Genomic DNA, 18,916 nt, shown 5'->3' on the forward strand with positions numbered 1-18,916 from the left:
CCGTGGCCCCCTGTTCTGTTGACCCTTCTCCATTGGGGGTCCCGCAGCCACTCCCCAACAGCAGGTGAAGGGGGGTTACCATAGCGACAGTCCCTAACCCAGCCCAACCGCCCCTGACCCGGTCCTGCGGCCCTCATCAGCGCCGAAGGGGAGGTGACGACTGGCGGCTTTGTCCCGCCCTCCTGCTGGGCGGGGATTGGGAGCCGCCGCCTGTCACTCAACCGCTTGGCCGCGTGTGGAGTGGGCAGCGGGACTGTCACTCCGCGGCTGGGCCGCTCCCGCCACCTCCTCCGGCCTCTTGTTGTCACGACGTCGTTCGTGCTGTTCGCGCTGCTGCCGCTGGTGTGGGGAGACGGGAGGGAAAAGCGGCTTCTCCTCCTCCTCCTCCCCCCGACCAGTCCCCGTTCTCCCGGGCTGGGGGCGGCGCCCTCGCCATGGCCACCAGCACCACAGGCTGCACGCTGCTGCAGCCCCTCAGCAACGCCGTGCGGCTGCCCATAGACCAGGTGAGGATGGGGAGGCGCCCACCCTGCTCGGCTTCCTGTGGGGAGAGGGGGCTGGCTGGGTTTAGTCCCCTCCACGCCATCCCATCCCCCACTCCTTCCCTCCTCATCCCAGCCGTGGCACCTCTCCCTGCATGCACCCCTCCCCCCCCCCCCCCCGCAGCCCATGGCACGTCTCTGTGTGTGTCTGGGGACAGCCCCCAGCACCTTCCCCCATGCGTGCCCAGGCAGCGGGGTGCGTGTGTGCATAATCCAACCCTTTGTGTGTGTAGGAACGCTTGTGCCTGCATCCACCCATCTCTGACACTAGTGTGTGTGCAAGATGTGATGAACATGAGTATGCATCTGGTATGAGAATAGGCGACAACAATGCTATTTGTGCAGGTGCACATGGTGTACCTCAGTGTTTTGATAAATGCAAAAGCATACATCAGATGGTATTTTTAATTGCAACGCTTGTTCTAAACTGTATTACAGAACTGTAATGAAATTGTGTACATAATATAGTTATATGTGTATTTACAAATAGTTATGGTGGTGGTTGACCCCTGAGCGTGTGGGTCAGTCGTTATACCAGGGGACTGGTAGAAGCCATACGTTCTTTTCCTGGCTTTGTAATTACCTCTGTATGGCCTCGGGGAAGACATTTAATCTCTTTTTTTTTTTTTTTTTTTCTCAGCTGGAAAGGGGGGATAATATTGACCTGACCTCCCAGGGGTGTCATGAGTGTAGTTAATTTCTGCAATTCATGGAACACACTTACTCTGCATTTATGTATTATTTGTTTTGTGCATATATGTATTTGTTTATATAAACAAAATGTTTAATAATTAATATATACCTGTGGGCACTGCACTTCCCTAGTGCCTTTTATCTCAGGATGTGTAAATACCTGATGCCTTATGTCTCTCACTACATGTAAAGTAGAAAGTGTTATCCCTAGCTTACAGATGGGGAAACTGCGATGTACAGGTTGAGTGACTTACCCAAGGTCATATAGTATGTTTGTGAAAGAAATGGAAATAAAACTTGGATCTTCTAACTCCAAGGATAAACACTTTTTACAAATATATATGTAATGTTCATAAAAAATGTAATGATACTGTGATGTATGGGCAGAGAGACAATTTTAGAAGGAAGAATAACAAGAAAAACCATGTGTAAATGTGTAAAGGCTGATTTGGGGCAGAGCGTCTAAGTTTCTAAGGTGATAGTATGCAAATAAAGGAAGCAAGGTAAAGAAAATAGAAGAACTCCTATTATGTGTACATAGAGGGAGTTTTGCATTTAAGGGGCGTAACTAAACCAAACTTCACAAGTAAAAATCAGTGGGGACTAAATATTGAGGAAAGGAAACTCTCTAGAAAAAAGAGTTTTTTAGTTTAAAATTTTCTACTTCACTAATACAAGAGCCTAAAAATATCCTAATTCTGTGGCTTCTAATCATATGTGGCTGTTATAGAAGCTCCCAAAAGCAGGCAATTCTAGTGAATTCTGACACCAGGAGCTAGATACTATGTAGAACTTGAGTTGATTCAGTATGCATCTCATACTGGTAGCAAAGGAAGTATGTGGCCTAGTATCTGAACTCTCTTATTTCTAGATTTTAAACTCTTAAAGCAGGAACCACGCTTTCTCTATTTCTGTAAAGCACCTAGAACTCACTTGGATGTTGTAAAACAAATAATAGATAACTCCTCATTTATGGCATGATTCCAGGATGTTGGCATTTATTATAACTTTCATCACTTTGTGGCATATGGTCACTTGTTCAAACTCGTTTTTATAAATATTGCTGACACATCATTTAAAATGATTTATCCAAGAGACTGGAAGGCCTCCATCTAGAATCTTAATCAATATACGGATTATAACCTGTATTGTTCTAGTGTTCTGCAACAGATGCTTCTGTAAGATAGGTGCTTTATGAAAAATACCTTGCCCTTATCTAGCAAGCTACATGGAAGCTTCCAGGGCAATTTTGATGAAAACTGTGTGTGTAGTTTAGAAGGTCTGTAACAAGAACATTAAAATACTTCCCCCTCCGCTTATTTTTATATTGCCCTGCCCTATGGACTATTAATGTTGATACGTAGATGTGTACAAAGGAAAATTGCTGTGTATTTTCATTAGCCATGATTTAAGCAATAGTAATGTTGATTAGGGTATGTATTCAAGGCTTTGTGAAATTATACAACTCTGTAAGAAGTTGTATTTATTGGAGTACTTATACAAAAATCTCAGCTTTAAAGATTTTTTTTAAACAAGTCTCATCACAAGACAGATGCATAAAGAAATGTTTAATTAGGGAGAGAACATGGATGTTGGATGTAATCAAATGGGATGAAGCAGTGGAGGGAAAAGACTAAAAGGAAACAAAGTGTTCGGATAAATTGGTGTATGTGCAAAGGTTATGTATGCCTTTCAATAATATTGTACAAACACTAGGGATTATAAAAAGCAGATCTGGCTGAACAAGGAAGTACAAAAGGAGTAACTATACTGTTACAGTTAAAGCTACACAAATCCCTTTTGTGGGATTTGTACCAGTTTGGCTGTGTCTTCGCTGCCAAGAAAGGTGGGTTTTTACAGTGAGATAGGTAATGTGTGTTTGCTGTAAAAATCATAGTGGAGACAAGGCTCTGTAGTTTTTACAGTGATGTAGCTAGGTGAGATTAAACTCAGATGCGGGATATAATGTTGACTTCGTCTAACTATACTTTAGTAAAAACCTCTTGTGTCTTGTTTCCACTGGAATTTTACAGAAGTATGGCTAACACCTGTTGCTGTTTAAAATAAATGTAAATAAAAATATTTTTTGTCTGTGAAGACAGCCTAAAACTTTGATTAAGGGTATGATTTTTTACAGAAATAATTATATGAAAATATGCATGTAGACCAGGCTTTAAAATGGTTTTAGAAATACTACTTAGAAAAACACTCAGTACAGCCAAGGCTTGAAAAATTAACCAAGTACCTACTAGCCAGAGTTATATTTGCAAGGCAGGAAAGGATGGATCCACCTGAGAGTTTCAAAATCAACCACTTAATGAGAGGACTAGTCCCCCTATTTTCCTCAGCTGTGGTGAAAGGGGGGAAAGCTGTTGTGACAGATATGGCAATTTCCTGCAAAATCCTTGGGAGACTTTATTGAATGAATTTTATTTGGGGTCCATTTTATTAAATTAATGGTTTACGTATATGGCCCTACCAAATTCAGGGCCATGAGAAACGTGTCACGGACCATGAAATCTGGTGTGTCCCCTTCTGCCCTCCTCGGTGAAATTGGGTCTTTTGTGTGCTTTTACCCTATACGTTACAGATTTCATGGGGGGAGACCAACATTTCTCAAACTGGAGGTCCTGACCCAAAAGAAGGTTGTGGGGGGTTGTTTGCAAGGTTATTTTAGCAGGGGTTGTAGTATTTCCACCCTTATTTCTGCACTGCCTTCAAAGCTGGGTGGCCAAGGAGCATCTGCTGCTGGCCAGGTGCCCAGCTCTGAAGGCAGTGCCCTGCCAGCAGTAGCACAGAAGTAAGGGTGGCAAGACCATACCATGCCATCCTTACTTCTGCGCTGCTGCTGGTGGCGGTATTGCCTTCAGAACTGGACTCCCAGCCAGCAGCTGCCGCTCTTCAGCCATCCAGCTATGAAGGCAGCGCCACCGCCAGCAGGAACGCAGAAAAAAGGGTAGCAGTACTGCAGCCCCCCCTACAATAACCTTGCAACCCTACCTGCAACTTCTTTTTGGGTCAGGACCCCTACAATTACAACACTGTGAAATTTCAAATTTAAATTTCTGAAGTCATGAAATTTATGATTTTTAAAATCCTATGACCATGAAATTGACCAAAATGGACCATGAATTTGGTAGGGCCCTATTTATGTATTGCTGTGGGCCAGGATTGTATGGACCTGCTCAAGAGTGGGAGATGTGACAACTGTCAGGCCTGGTGTTTCAAAAAACTACATTGAACAATGTGCCAGACAAGAATGGACTTGTGGAACAAAAAGTGTTTTTTTCCTGGGGAATATCTAGTGGGAGGTGATTGCAAATTCCCCACCACTGGTTATGCAAAAATACAGCCTTATGAAGTTATGCCCTATGGAGTGGTCTGTTGTTTGCTGATCCTCTTACTTGAGGCCAACATCAAAGACCCAAGCCGTATAAAGGAAAGCCTGAATTATTCATGGGTGTTCAGGTTCTGAATCTGAGACAGTTACAAACTTGTAACCATGATGAAAACCCTATTGTGGCTTTGGAAGAACTGACACCTACCAGAACCCGAGGTTGGAGTTGGGGTCTCTAGTAAGCTTTTTAACGTGCGTGTAGGTTCTTCTGTTGTCTTTAATATTTTTTTCTCTGTGGTACTTTCACCTTATGAATAAATGTACTTGCTTATAAAGAGCTGAGTGGTAAAGTTTGTGACTGTTGGCAGTTACAGTTGTTCATAGTCTTCGGAGAGAAAGTAAAGAGCAGCCTCTGACCTATTAAGGCATTCTGGCTTTCTGGGGAACTCGCAGTGTAGGCAGAGAATTGTGCACTCTGAAAAAACCCTGATCAAGAGGGAGAGAGACGCGGGTCTCCTCCCAAAATGGATGATTGAGGGGCTGGGAGCCTAGACTGGGTGCCCTTGTTGGACCATGTGGGTGAAATACAGATGCATTACCCCTGAACTGTGACAGCTGGGATTTCTATAAATTTTTTATAAATTTGAAGTTCCAACTTCTCTGGTTGTTGGAAGGGTCAGGAGCTTTCTGTTTCTTTTCCCCCCAATCCCATACATAGCCCCCTGATATCAAGGAGGGGGGATTTCTACTGCGCTGTCTCTCCCTAAGGCTCTGTTTTTAAGTCCTGCTGCTCTGATTTACTGAAGTTGCTACTTCAGAATGCTAATGTGTTTCTTGATAGTTGCACAGCTCCACAAAGGGTTTTGGGTATCAGAAGAGAACCTGAGCAGAGTTTTTTTTCTAATTTCACTCTGGTGGTGCTTGGCAAAGTTCTGAGCAGTGGGAAAATCAACAGAGCTTTCTCTCTACAGATTTGGGAAGACAATTGGACATATTTCATATATGAAATAAGGCATAAGGATCTGCATGTGGAAAGTTATAATTGCAATCTAGGGACTAGAAATGTAACTATTAAAAATAAAAACTTAAATTCTGCAGAAATTGATAGTGGAAGTTCCCATACTCGTCTGGGAGAGCTTCTCATTGGCCACTGTTGAGTGAACTTTCAAGTCTTGAAAATTTACAGAATTAATTTGAATACATAAGGATATATAGGGCTTTATTTTAACTTTTGTTCAGAGGGTTTTTGCAGCCATCTCTGATAGACCTGCAGATAGGTGTGGGAAGGGTGAGAATTAAAAAAGAAAATCTGGGAGAGAATTAGTATTTGAGGGGATCCAACTTTCAGTACAGTAACTCCTCACTTAACATCATTCTGGTTAACGTTGTTTCTTTGTTACGTCTCTGATCTATTGGAGAACATACTCATTTAAAGTTGCGTAATGTTTGCTTATAACATTTGGCCGTAGGGGCTTGGAACCAGGGTGGGCCAGCAGCCCCCCTATCGGACTCCCCTCTACACCCCCCGCGCGTCCCGCCCGCTGGCAGCCCTGCGGATCAGCAACTTCCTCCTCCCTCCCCACGCCTCCCTCCAGCAGCTATCAGCTGTTTTGTGGCCTTCAGGAAGTTCTGGGGAGGAGCAAGGACGCAGTTCGCATCCTCCCTCTTCCCCCCCCAAGAGCCTTCTGAATGCCGAGAAACAGCTGATTGCTGTGGGTGGGAGGTGCACAGCCTCCCTTTCTGCACCCCCCGCCCGCAGCAGTCAGCTGTTTCACAGCATTCAGGAGGCTGGGGGAAGGGGGTGGAGCGGTGGTGGGAAGAGGTGGGGTGGGGCCTTGGGGGAAGGGGTGGAGTGGGGGAGGGCCTGGGGCAGAGCCAGGGGTTGAGCACACCCCGGCACTTGGAAAAGAACAGCAAGAGGAACAGCTGGATGATCTACCCTCTTTCACCCTCTGACTCCACCACCTCAACCAAGCTTCACAATCATCATTGCTGAGTACAGTATTACATTGTTTGTTTAAAATTGTGTAAAACTTATTCTGTATATGTATGTAATGTCTTTTGTCTGGCGAAAATAATTTCCCTGGAACCTAACCCCCCCCCCATTTACATTAATTCTTACGGGGAACTTGGATTCGCTTAACATCATTTCGCTTAAAGTCGCATTTTCAAGAACATAACTGCAATGTTAAGCGTGGAGTTACTGTATTTACCTTCTTTCTCCTACAAGTCTGTGTTCCCTTTTTTGTTGGCCTTGCTTCCACTGTGCCGTCCACACCCTTGCCCCTTGTCTTTGCTCATGGAAGGAGTCCTGTATTGACTCTAGGTCTCTGTAGGATGACGCTTTGTCGATTCAAGCCACAGTGTCTGCTCCCTCTGCCTCCCCCAGTGGCAGATGAAGATGACTTGTGGCATTTTTGCCTTTGTTGCCATAGAAACAGGCAGCAGTGGCAGAGGCGATGGCAGGAAATATGGAGATGAGCTATGTGGTAATTGGGAAGGTCAATGGGGCAGTGGAGGCCGAAGGAGAAGCCACTGGGCCTCACATGGATTTAGCTACCCAGAAGGACTCGTGAGTCCAGCACAAACTGGGTATGAATGGACAAAAGTTCCTCTGAGGATCATGGAAACGGAGTAATGTAGGGCTTGAAGGGACCTCAAAAGGGCCTCAAATCTAGCTCTCTGTACTGAAGCAGGATAAACCTGAACTATCCCTGACAAGTGTTTGTCCAGCCTGTTTGTAAAAACCTCCAATGGTGGGAATTCCACAGCCTTTCTTGGAGGGATATTTTGGAGCTAACTATGCCTTCACTTATCTATTGAACTGGGTATGTGGGTCTTATGACCTCTTATGAATTTCAGCTCTCTCAAGGAGAGGAGAGCTCTTCTGATTGGCTGCCTCCCTCGCAGCCCTGCCTCCTGGGGAAAAGCAGCTGATCAGTACTGCTGCAGAAAGCCTGAAGAACTTCCTCCTCTCGGGAGCCCAGACTATCCTAATAGGAAAGGTGGGGAGGGAGGGAGGGAGAAGAGAGAGAGCCCAGCAGCTCTGCTCTGTCCTCCCCTTCTTATTCAAAAATTTGTAGATTCTAAGGCCAGAAGGGGCCACTATGATCATCCAGTCTGACCTCCTGTATAACACAGGGCAGAGGATTTCCCTGAATTAATTCTTGTGTGAACTAGAACAAATCTTTTAGAAAGACATCCAATCTTGATTTTAAAATTTCCAGGAATGCAGAATCCACCATAGCCTTTGGTAAATTGTTTCAGTGGCTAATTATCTTGTTTCCAGTCTGAATTTGTCTAGCTTCAACTTCGAGCCACTGGATCTGGTTACTCCTTTTGTCTGCTTAAACTGAAGATCCCATTATCAAATATTGGTTCCCCAAGCAGGTACTTATCAATTGATCAAATAACCTTAAACCTATTCTTTGATAAGCTGAATAGATTGAGCTCCTTGTGTCTTTTACTATAATGCTTGTTCTTTAATCATTCTTGTGGCTCTTCTCTGAACCCTCTCCAATTTATCAGTATCCCTCTTAAATTGTGAACACCAGAGCTGGACACAGTATCCCAGCATTGGCTACATCAGTGCCAAATACAGAGGCAATATAATCTCTCCGCTCCTATTTGAGATTCCACTATGTATGCGTCCAAGGATTACATTAGACCTCTTGGCTCTAGCATTGGGAGGGGAAGTCTCGGAGTTCATGTGCAGCTGATGATGCACCACAACCTCCAAATCTGGTTGAGTCACTACTTCCCAGGATAGAGTCCCCCATCCTGTAAATATGGCCTGTGTTCTTTATTCTTATATATATATTTGGCCATATTAAAATGTATATTGTTTGCTTGAGTCCAGCTTACCAAGTCATCCAGATCGCTCTGTATCTGTGACCTGGCTTCATTATTTACTACTCCTTCAATCTTTGTGTCCTCTGAAAACTTTATCAGTGATGATTTTATATTTTCTTCCAGGTTCCCAACAAAAATGTTAAATAGTGTGGGATCAAGAATTAATCCCTTCACGATGCCTGTGACCAAAGGGATGGCTTCTCTTCCGCTCCTCTCTCCCTCCTTGCAACACCATGACTAATAAAGAGGAGTGAAGAGCTCCAGAAGGAGTGGAAGTGAGGTGGTGGGGAGCAGAACTGATGAGGGTAGAATTGATGGAGAGTTAGGGGCAGAATTAATTGCTGGGTAGGAGGAAGGACTGATGTAGGGGCGAGAGGTTTGCGGCAGGAACCAAAGTCACCTTAATAAACTTGCAAGCGTTAGCAACACAAATTGTCACTTTCATATGCATTGGAGGGAGGCGAGGGGTACAACAATCAAGAAAACCAAAAACAGGATATAATTTTTATTTGGCCCAAAAATCATGTTTTTTTTTAATCTCATGATTTTTGGAGGTCTGACTTGAGCTTTTTGAAACTTAAGGTTGACAATACTGAGTTACAATGCTACGGCTATACCAGTGTAATTATACAGCTATAGTTCTGCCAGTAGGTTTTCCCAAGTAGACAAGTCCTTCAAGTGCTTTTTTTCTGGTTTTGTATAGGCAACATAAACTAAACCAGAAAAAGGCACTCTTATTCTGGAAGAAGTGTGTCCACACAGGGAGCAATAGCAGAATACTCCTAGTGATAAGATGCCGGTAAATTTCCCTGTATAGACATGTCTCTGGTCTCTCTGACCCACCTGTTTGCTGAGTCTTGATCTTAAGGCTTCCTGTCTCTCTATGTTAAAAGAAGCAGTAAGGATTAAGAGTGGCACCTGTAAAAGGGGGGCTGAAGATCTGAGTACAACTTGTAGGTTTGCCAGAATCTATGGTAATGTGCAGGAAAGGTGATGTGTATGGCCCCTTGCCAGTTGTGGCATCAAGTTGTATAAAGGGTCTAGCCTTAAACTACAGGGACAAGTATGTGTCTTTAAAGGTATGGACATAGATTAAGAATCATATTCAAAAATACTGTTACTAAAACCTTAGATCATGAAAATTGAATTCATTTTGTGTGAAAGTTGTGCAGGGAGAAACAACCCTAAATAATTTTCTATTGCTTCTGTGGTTTGATTTATTTTTTTCATTTCACTAGGATGGTGGAAATAAACTATTTATTGCAGGACTACTGTGTGTGACTGATTAACAAACAGATCTCATCCCCAGGGAACAAATACTTCAGCAAGATCATTTTAAAAGGATAAATAGAAGGATGCTATTTTACAATAGAATAGATGGGGTCTGTGTTGGGGGCAGAGCAATGGAGCAGGCTCTTATGGACAAGCCTGAGTAAACTATCTGAGTGTGGGCATGTCAGGCATAGTCTTAAGTGAATTTCTGAAGCTAGTCTATTTAGCACACTTCATTCGATGGCTTCTTAGCATTAGCACAGTTGTTCAGTACTTGGATTGCAAACACTTATATGGAATGTTGAAATGATAAAAACAACAAATGCTCTTTTTCACTGAAAGTGTAAAAACCCATTTCCATTTGATTTTTTGTAAAACCACTTAATTTCTTTTCTTTTCTTTTGCCTAGACCACGTAACATCATGTCCTTTTAATTTAGCTGTTAGAGAGCTTCCCTATTTTTTCTTGAGACAACAAACCTGTTGAGAATTACAAGGACAAAATGAATAATTAAAAAAATATATAAATGACTTGGTATGGAAAGGATAAAAGCTTTATAGGAAAATCTTCATATAATTACAGCTCTCACAGAACTGGATTTTTGTTCTTTTTTTTTTTTCCAATATAAAATAAGAACTATATCACTACATAACTCAGTAAGTGGTGCCATCTATAAAACTTGCCAGGTGTTAAATTAATTATTGGAAGGGCTCCTTGGCTGCACCTGCAGTAAATGTATAATTACAGGTAAACAAAGTATAAACATGTAACAAAGCATTTAATATAAGTACAAATAAGTATATTAAGAGAATGTAGATGCAGAATGGTTAAGTATCCGAAAGTCAGGAAATTGCAAAGTTAGGGTTGCATATAGAACAATAACTTTCCCTTTTGTGCAGTTAATTTACATGTAGAGCTTCACTGTTGACATTGCTTGCCTCTTCGGTCTTGCCTCTTAACTATTCAAACGTAACATTATTAATGTAGCTTTCACACTGAATCTCATAATTTGTTGGAGGCTTATACATAATTTGAAGGTGGAAGAAGGCATTTCTTGCCACTGTTACTTCCTGGATGTCCAGAGCTAGCAAAGAGTCCAAAAGAAAGTAGGAGACAACTGAGGGAGATGGAAAGTGGATGGACTGGGAAAAATAGGAGGTGACGAGAGATGAGGGGATGGCAGCAATGGGGAAGAGCAGTAGTCAGTCAAGGGAAGGGAATAATTAAAATGCCTCTCTATAATGGAGTAGGGAAAAGGAGAAGTCAGGTTCTGCATTTTAGGATCAGGATTGTGTCGAACACCTTTTTGCTGCTACACGTATCTTGTATGAGTTTGACTTTCAGGTTCTCATGCATTAGTAGTGTGTGGCAATATTCACATTGCAAACAGTGAAGGAGGAATGTTACTTTCTTATAGGATTTAAAAAGGAAAAAAGAGAATGTTTCTGTAAATACTAAATTTTGTATAAACTTATTTTACAAAACCTAAATTTTAGGCCAAATTTGATCTGACAGTTTTCTTTAATTCTAAATTTCTTCCTTTTTTGGATTTGTTAGAATTTTGTGCACTTTAAAATAATAGGTTCTGATCCTGAAAATGGATACTTGAGTGACTTTTCACATCAGTGGCATTCCTATGTTGAAGTGTTTGCAGGATCTGGGTCCAAGTAGGTACTACTTTGGTAGACTTATTCAGGTCTGCTAGACTTGTTCATGTAGATTGTCCCATAGAAGCTGTTGGGGCAGCTTGCTTGAAAAGTTCACTTGTAGGATATGGCCCAATGTAAACACATAACTAAGCATTTTTTTTTAAAAATGCAATGTTAACCAGGTAGCGTAAATCTATATTTGTGGAGTTCATGTATAGTACAAAGTATCTGGACAAACTGATACATCAAGGCCTAGTCTAAGAAGGAAAAGAGACTATGAAATAAACATCATTGATATTTTTTCATGATACATTTTATCTCTGTTTCATACTTAGTGTTTAATGTAGTCACTGATGAAATTGTGGGCTGAGGAAATAGAATAAGAAGTAATCTATGAACTACAGGGAATAAGAAATGTAACTGTCAACTGGCTATGTGCCATTTCATACTCTGGACATATACAGTCAATTATGTTGAGGAGTATTGAAAATATAACTTTATTTCTCTAGCTTTCAGTAATTAACTTCTACCTGTATATGTTTCTGCCCACTAGTCAATAACTGTCCACAAATGTCACTGTTTGATTTACACTGGTAGTTGTAGGTTTTGCATGTGGAAATAGATTTGCCTGACTTAGAGGCTTGTTGAACATTTTGCCCTTAATGTAAGCTGATGTAGCTTTTTATAATCTAATTGATGGGGTTTAGTCAAATCATGGTTTACGCTTTCCACTGCAGTAGTGGTTGATGCAGGTTTGTGCTCTCAATTGGCTACAGTATGAAGAGCCATAAGGTCAGAATCACCCACAGGACTATCATTAGAGTGAGGCTATGTCTACATTACAGACCTTACAGTGGTACTGCTGCAGCTGCACCACTGTAAGGTCTCTCTTGTAGCTGCTCTATGCCAATGAGAACATTCTCCTGCTGGCATAATTAACCCCTCCCACTCCCGCAATGAGCAGCAGTAGTTTTGTCGGTGGGAGAGCATCTCCCACCTGACGTGGCGCTGTCCACACAACTCCTGACCAACAAAAGTATTACCGACAAAAGTGCTATTGTAGGCATAGTTTGAGAGACTCTAGAAACACCTCAGGAAAGACACATCCATTTAGTAATAATTTTATTAAGCAGATAATGAATGTGACAGTCAGCAAATCCTAACAGAAGAAAGTGAGATAATAACGAACGTCCAGCATTAATACTTGCATTACACATTCCATTTTGGGAACCCCAGAGCCTGGGTGATCATCAGGTGATGGTCAGTTGAGCATCTCCTTATGTGTCTTCCCTCCCTGCGCACAGGCCGAGGGACACCTTTTATGAGTTATACTAATACACACTGAGGGTCATACCTCTGCATAAAGATTTCCACCTCTTTTCCTTGTTTGTACTTCTAGTTTAGTGTACCCATTAATTCACGGATGCCCTGTTTTTACATAGGCTAAGTCATCAATTCCTTTATGTTCGTTAACGTTTACATCAATTAATCACCATAGCAACTTGCGGTTAGCATATTGCTAACACCCTATTTTTACAAAAATCCCCCAAATGATACAGCTGGCTTTATTATGATTTGGACTGGTACATTGCAGTACATTTTTCCTAAACATCAGCACTCAACACATCTATTTACTGCAACAGCATATTTTATGGTACAAGGTTTTTCATTGGTCATTGAATCATGTCGACCTATTCTCAGGCCTGAGCCCTTATTTGGCTAAGCTAAGTATCACATAGGAAGAACAGAGTTGGTAGGTGGCTCAGTTGTATGCAAGAATTAAGATGTTACCTGGCTGAACAGTAGTCCAGTATAAACTGCTGATACTTGTTTTGGTTCTTGACAGATTGAAACTTTAAATCACTTTGGGAAGCCTGCACTTGTTAATATCTGTACCCTATTAGACTTTACAATCTTTCTTGTGGTTAATGCAAATAGCCTTCCAAATGCTGCATGTGCATTTAAAGTTATAGAAAATGGTGCCGTTCCTTTGTATATAATATTGTAGTATTTTATCAAATACTATGTCACACGCCAACTGTTGTGTGATGATGCAATCAATGTGTTGATGGGCCCTCAGAAGATTCAAAGTTTAATTTTCTTTTCTTTTCTTTTTTGATGAGATCACACACTCAGATGAGCACAACTGGTATGAGCTTCCCCTTCCCCACTTGATACTGTATTAATAATATTTGTAAGTGAGTAAAGCAGGTCTGTCATCCTGCTGTGTACAAGTATCTTCTTGGTGGAAAGGCCTCTTTTGGACAGCAAGGTTCCCTATGCTGCCTCATCAGTTTGCCTAAACTTTAGCAGGAAGAAAAAACAGTCGGCTACTATGGATCGGGGCCTTCAGTTGTCCATTGCAAATAAGGCTTGGGAAAGATGGGACAATTGTACTCAAGGTTATGAACAGTAGCAGTTAGTAGGAGACTTGAGCCAGGAATAAAAACATAGTTTTCTTGGACTAAGTTTTAAAAAAGGGACAGTTTTTTTTTTTTATTGGAAGCAAAACAAACAAACAAAAAAGTCGTCTCTCCCTTCCTCTCCCCCCCCCCCCCCCCCCAATCCATCCCCACTCTCAGCAGCCGGAGTCTGTGGAAAGTTTTGACGCACTTCTGTCGCATGTGGTAGGGTTGGGCGTGCTACATTTTGAAATTAGAATGCTCTTGGCCCTGTCTGGCAGTGATTTTATAAGGTACATGGGGCTTGGATAATCCCAGAAAAGATACATTTTTGGCTGTTGTGCCATTCTCTTCTTGCCTCCCCTGAAACCGTGGATTGCATGTCATTTGGAGCTTTTCAGACTCTGTATATTCAAATGGGTCTCTCAAAGGATATACCTAAAGAGGAGCTGTCTTGACAGGAAGTGGAGGTTGCTTCTTTCCTTTGTAACTCTTGCCTTTACTCCCCCTGTCATAAATATAAAGGGAAGGGTAAACGCCTTTAAAATCCCTTCTGGCCAGAGGAAAAACCCTTTCACCTGTAAAGGGTTAAGAAGCTAGGATAACCTCGCTGGCACCTGACCAAAATGACCAATGAGGAGACAAGATACTTTCAAAAGCTGGGGGGAGGAAGAAACAAAGCCTCTCTCTTTGTCTGTGTGATGCTTTTGCCAGGGACAGAACAGGAATGGAGTCTTAGAACTTAGTAAGTAATCTAGCTAGATATGCGTCAGATTCTGATTTCTTTAAATGGCTGAAAAAATAAGCTGTGCTGAATGGGATGTAGATTCCTGTCTTTTTGTAACTTAAGGTTTTGCCTAGAAGGATTCTCCATGTTTTGAATCTGATTACCCTGTAAGGTATTTACCATCCTGATTTTACAGAGGTGATTCTTTTTACTTCTATTAAAATTCTTCTTGTAAGAAACTGAATGTTTCTTTTATTGTTCTTAAGATCCAACGGTTTGGGTGTGTGTTCACCTATGCAAATTGGTGAGGATTTTTATCAAACCTTCCCCAGGAAAGGGGGTGTAAGGTTTGGGAGGATTTTGGGGGGAAAAATGCTTCCAAACGGTCTCTTTCCCAATTATATACCTGTTAGACTTCTGGTGGTGGCAGAGATAAAGTCCAAGGGCAAAAGATCAGATAGTTTGTACCTTGGGGAAGTTTTAACCTAAGCTGGTAAAAGTAAGCTTAGGAGGTTTTCATGCAGGTCCCCACATCTGTACCCTAGAGTTCAGAGTAGGGAAGGAACCTTGACACCCCCCTCCCAAAAGTAGTACACGACATCTACATGATGCGTGACATCTATATGCAGCTCCCATTCCCTTCTTAGGCTGGTTAGTGTACTGTATGTGCCGACCACATGTTGGCCAGCAACTCTTTTGGGTCTCCCCATTGCTCTTCTCTGCCTTACACTTCTGCCGTGCCCACTGCTCCTTTCTTTTCTCCTAACTCCCTCCGGTAACTCTGATTAACTAAACCAAAGCCTGATAAGGAAAGAAGGGGTTATGCTTGATGCATAAGTGTAAGAGTTTAAACAAGTTCTTAACTTTCTTTATACTAAGTTGGTAAGTTTAGTTATCTTAATACTGTGTTAATAAGGTTTTCACAGGGAATTTCCTTGGGTTTAAATAAAAGTAACAACTGCCCAACATCCTCCTCCCTCCCCCTCTAACAAATTGCCTGTGTCTCTATGCTAAACCTCCCAATATGAACAATAGAGATGAGGCAATAATGTAGCCGGAGCTGCAGGGAAGTGTTCTGTCAGAGAGGGAAATAATTGCTGCAATCAGTTTTTAAGATAGGATCTGTGGAAGGCATCTTTTGGAAGTTTCCCATCCATGACAGATGCTTTTTGTTAATGTGCTTTCAGGATCTGGCAACAACAGGATTGTTCACTTTGGGATTTGTGTGTGGTGGGCTACTTTGTTCATGGATCTCCCCCTGCTGGTATAGAGAGGGAGGGAGTGCAACCTTCATGGCACGGTCAATCATCGACTTTAAGGTCAGAAGGGACCACCATGATCATCTAGTCTGATCTCCTGCACATTGCAGGCCACAGAACCTCACCCACCCATTTATTCTTCATTGCAGAAGTCTGTTTGCTGAGGCCCTTGGAGGGTTTAGAGCAGAGAAACAGTCATGTTTTGTGGCACTGCTACCTGCAATCTCACTGGATTTCTGTGTTCAAATCAAATTGGGGCTGAATGCTGGTCAGAGCTTAATTTCCCCTGTGCCCCCTCCCAAGGCTGCTATCCCTTCTCCTCAGAGGGATAATTTGCAGAGACTTCTAGGAGATGCTTCTTACTAAGTTGTCCTGTCGTGTCCTATGCAGGATGGGGCCATCTGGCCTAATGTACTGTGTATTTTCTCCTTGCCTTTGTGGAGAAAATTTCTAGTGGACTCCATTGGTGGATTAGCACGGGCATATCAAGCAGTGAATTTCAGAGGCAGAAGAGCTGATATCTTTTGGTGTTGTGCAGGGCTTCCTTCATACTCCCCAAGACAGTAAAATCAAATGTCTTTCTATCCTTTTATTTTCTACACCCATGATTTGTCGTCAGTAAAACTGTCCTTTTTAAACTTAATCCAAGAAGAGCATTTTTTTTATTCCTGGCTCAAATCTCCTTTTTGCAGGGGGCCAGGAATATATTTTATCAACTCTCTATCTGCCTCTCCATTCAAGTAATGATAGAAATTCTAACAAACATTTCCTTCCAAATGTTCATCAAGCATAGAAATAAAGTGCATGTTGATGTGTTTTTATTTTTTTTTTAAATCACTTCCCATCTCAGTTTCTCCCCTTTACGTCTCGTGTATTTACCCCAACATCTCTATTTTGGAAGACTATAGTTCTATTTTGAGAACTAGTGAAGATTTAAATTTCTAATGTTAATTTTGTTTTAATGAACCTTTATGTATAAAATGGCAAAAAAGTCACAAGTTCATCTCCCCCCCCCCCTCAAGTCACCCTTGTAAAAAAAAAACAAAAAAACAGGTTAATATGTATTCAGTGAGTCTGTATTTCATGCCTAAATCTTTTTAAAGTTATGGTATAGTTAGGCTTGGCAGAATTTAATTTTTATGAATATCAGTGTTTAAGCATTTTTATTTTTTTTATTTACATTTTCAAAGTTGCAGGAAATTATGGGTGAAAGGGGGAATCGGACAATTATTTAATGACAGTAGCCATTGAGATTCAAAAAACCTTTATAAGTATTAAAACACACATGGCCATTATGTCAAAATATACAAAGTAAATATCCTTAAATCAAATTCTAATAAAAGTTCTCAAGCAGTGTTTTCCTCACTTTTCCTATCTGTAAACTTCTGTTACTATAGAGGGAAATATTTTTTTTGTTGGTTTGTGTGTGTGCAGTGATATTAGACGTTTACTGACATTTTACTTACTAATCCTTCCAAGCCTAAAATGGCTGGGAGCTGATTTATGCCATGTTATATTAGATGGTCCTACTTTGTCTATCTAATATACTGGGACTAATTTCTGTTGGTGAGAGAAACAAACTTTTGAGCTACACAGAGCTCTTTTTCAGGTCTGGGAAATGTACTCAGAATGATCTTGCATTTAGCTGTGACGAACAGATAGTTTAGCATAAGTAGTTAGCACATATTATAGGGGATCATTTGAGATGATGTGGCCCCTTAATACCCCTGTAGTCATAGGACAAAAAACAGGGTTAGTGGGTTACAGATTGTTGTAATAAGCCGTAAATCCAGATTCTTTATTAAGACTCATGATTTTTAGTGTCTAGCAGAATTGTGAATTTAAGCTCCCAGGCTCGTCTTTTGAAAGTGCTGTGCAGGTTTTCTTTGAGGATGAGGATTAATAGGTCAACTATAGAGTGATCACTTTGTAAAAAGTGTTCACCCACAGGTGATGCAGTGTTTTTAATCTTTTCTTGTGTGAGTTCATTCGAGAGCATAGTGATTGTTAGGTTTCACCCACAAAGTTGTTGGGGCATTTAATGCACTAGATGAGGTGCGCTACATGCTGTGAGAGACATGTAGGACACAGGGATCTTGAAAAGTATGCCATGTGGGATATTGATCATTGTAGTAGTGGAGATATGTCTGCAGGTTTTGCATCTGTTGTTCTGGCAGGGTCTGGTGCTGCTTTGAGTTGGTGTGTCCTGGTCTGTGGAGAGCTTGCTTCTGATGATGAGGTTGTAGGGTTGTTTTGAAGGCCAGAAATGGGGGTTCAGGAAAGATTTCTTTCAAGATAGGGTCCCCATCGAATATAGGTTGTAGTTGTTTGATACCCTGTATGGGTTCCAGTGTGGGGTAGTAGGTGACAACTAGGGGTGTGCTGTCGGAAGGGGTTTTATTTCTGTATATCTCATGTTCTTTTGGGGTATTTGGGTGCTGACTTAGCAATTATTACTACTTATTATCATTGGTTTACCTCCCTCCTCATTGCCTGCCCAAAATCCCTCCCCCTCAAAAAAACAAACAAACAAAAAAAACCCCCACAACAGGTAGAAAAGTGTTTTGGCGAAGGGTTTAAGTGATATTAATCAGTTGCTTAAAGAATCCTAATATATAGGCTACTAAGCAAGGATAAAATGGAAAAAAAAGCCGTGAATGTTAATTAAAAATTACTAAGTACAGCATGTCTGCATTGCAGCTAGGAAGCTGCTTTCCAGAGCCAGTAGACAGATGTGCTAGCCGTACTTGAGCTAGCACACTAAAAATAGCAGTGTGGCTGTGGTGGCATTGCCAATGGCTTAAGCTAGCCACCCAAGTACAAACTTGCCTGACCTCCTGGGTACACGTACTTGGGTGTCTAACCTGAGCCACTGTGGCCACAGACATTGCTATTTTTAGTGTGCATCTATTACTGTGCCAAAAAATAAAAAATTCTGCGCACAGTGTTCTAAAATTCTGCGTATTTTGTCAAAATAACACCATATAATCACATCAGTTTCAATTATTTTGGTAATTTATTTCAAAATACCTGTCAACGAGTTTGTCCGTGACAATATGGACAATGAAAAAGATTCAGGAAATGGTTTTTGACAAATAGATTCCTTACTAGGCATATTAATACAGAATTCTGAGTAATAATTCATTTAAAGTACAATACAGAACCGTATTTTCCGCATCACTC

General features: G+C 41.5%; 1 protein-coding gene across 1 annotated transcript in view; it reads left to right on the forward strand.

The window, feature by feature from the left end:
• The first annotated feature begins 271 nt into the window (after positions 1 to 271).
• MBOAT2 (membrane bound glycerophospholipid O-acyltransferase 2) overlaps positions 272 to 18,916 on the forward strand; it is a 217,767-nt gene continuing 199,122 nt past the window's right edge. Inside the window, exon 1 of the mRNA XM_048845456.2 lies at positions 272 to 506. Within this exon, the coding sequence (XP_048701413.1) occupies positions 435 to 506 (72 nt within the window). The 5' untranslated portion in view covers positions 272 to 434. The remainder of the gene's footprint in view (positions 507 to 18,916) is intronic.

The sequence above is a fragment of the Caretta caretta genome, chromosome 3 (genome assembly GCF_965140235.1).
Source record: "Caretta caretta isolate rCarCar2 chromosome 3, rCarCar1.hap1, whole genome shotgun sequence".
NCBI classification, from domain to species: Eukaryota; Metazoa; Chordata; order Testudines; family Cheloniidae; genus Caretta; species Caretta caretta.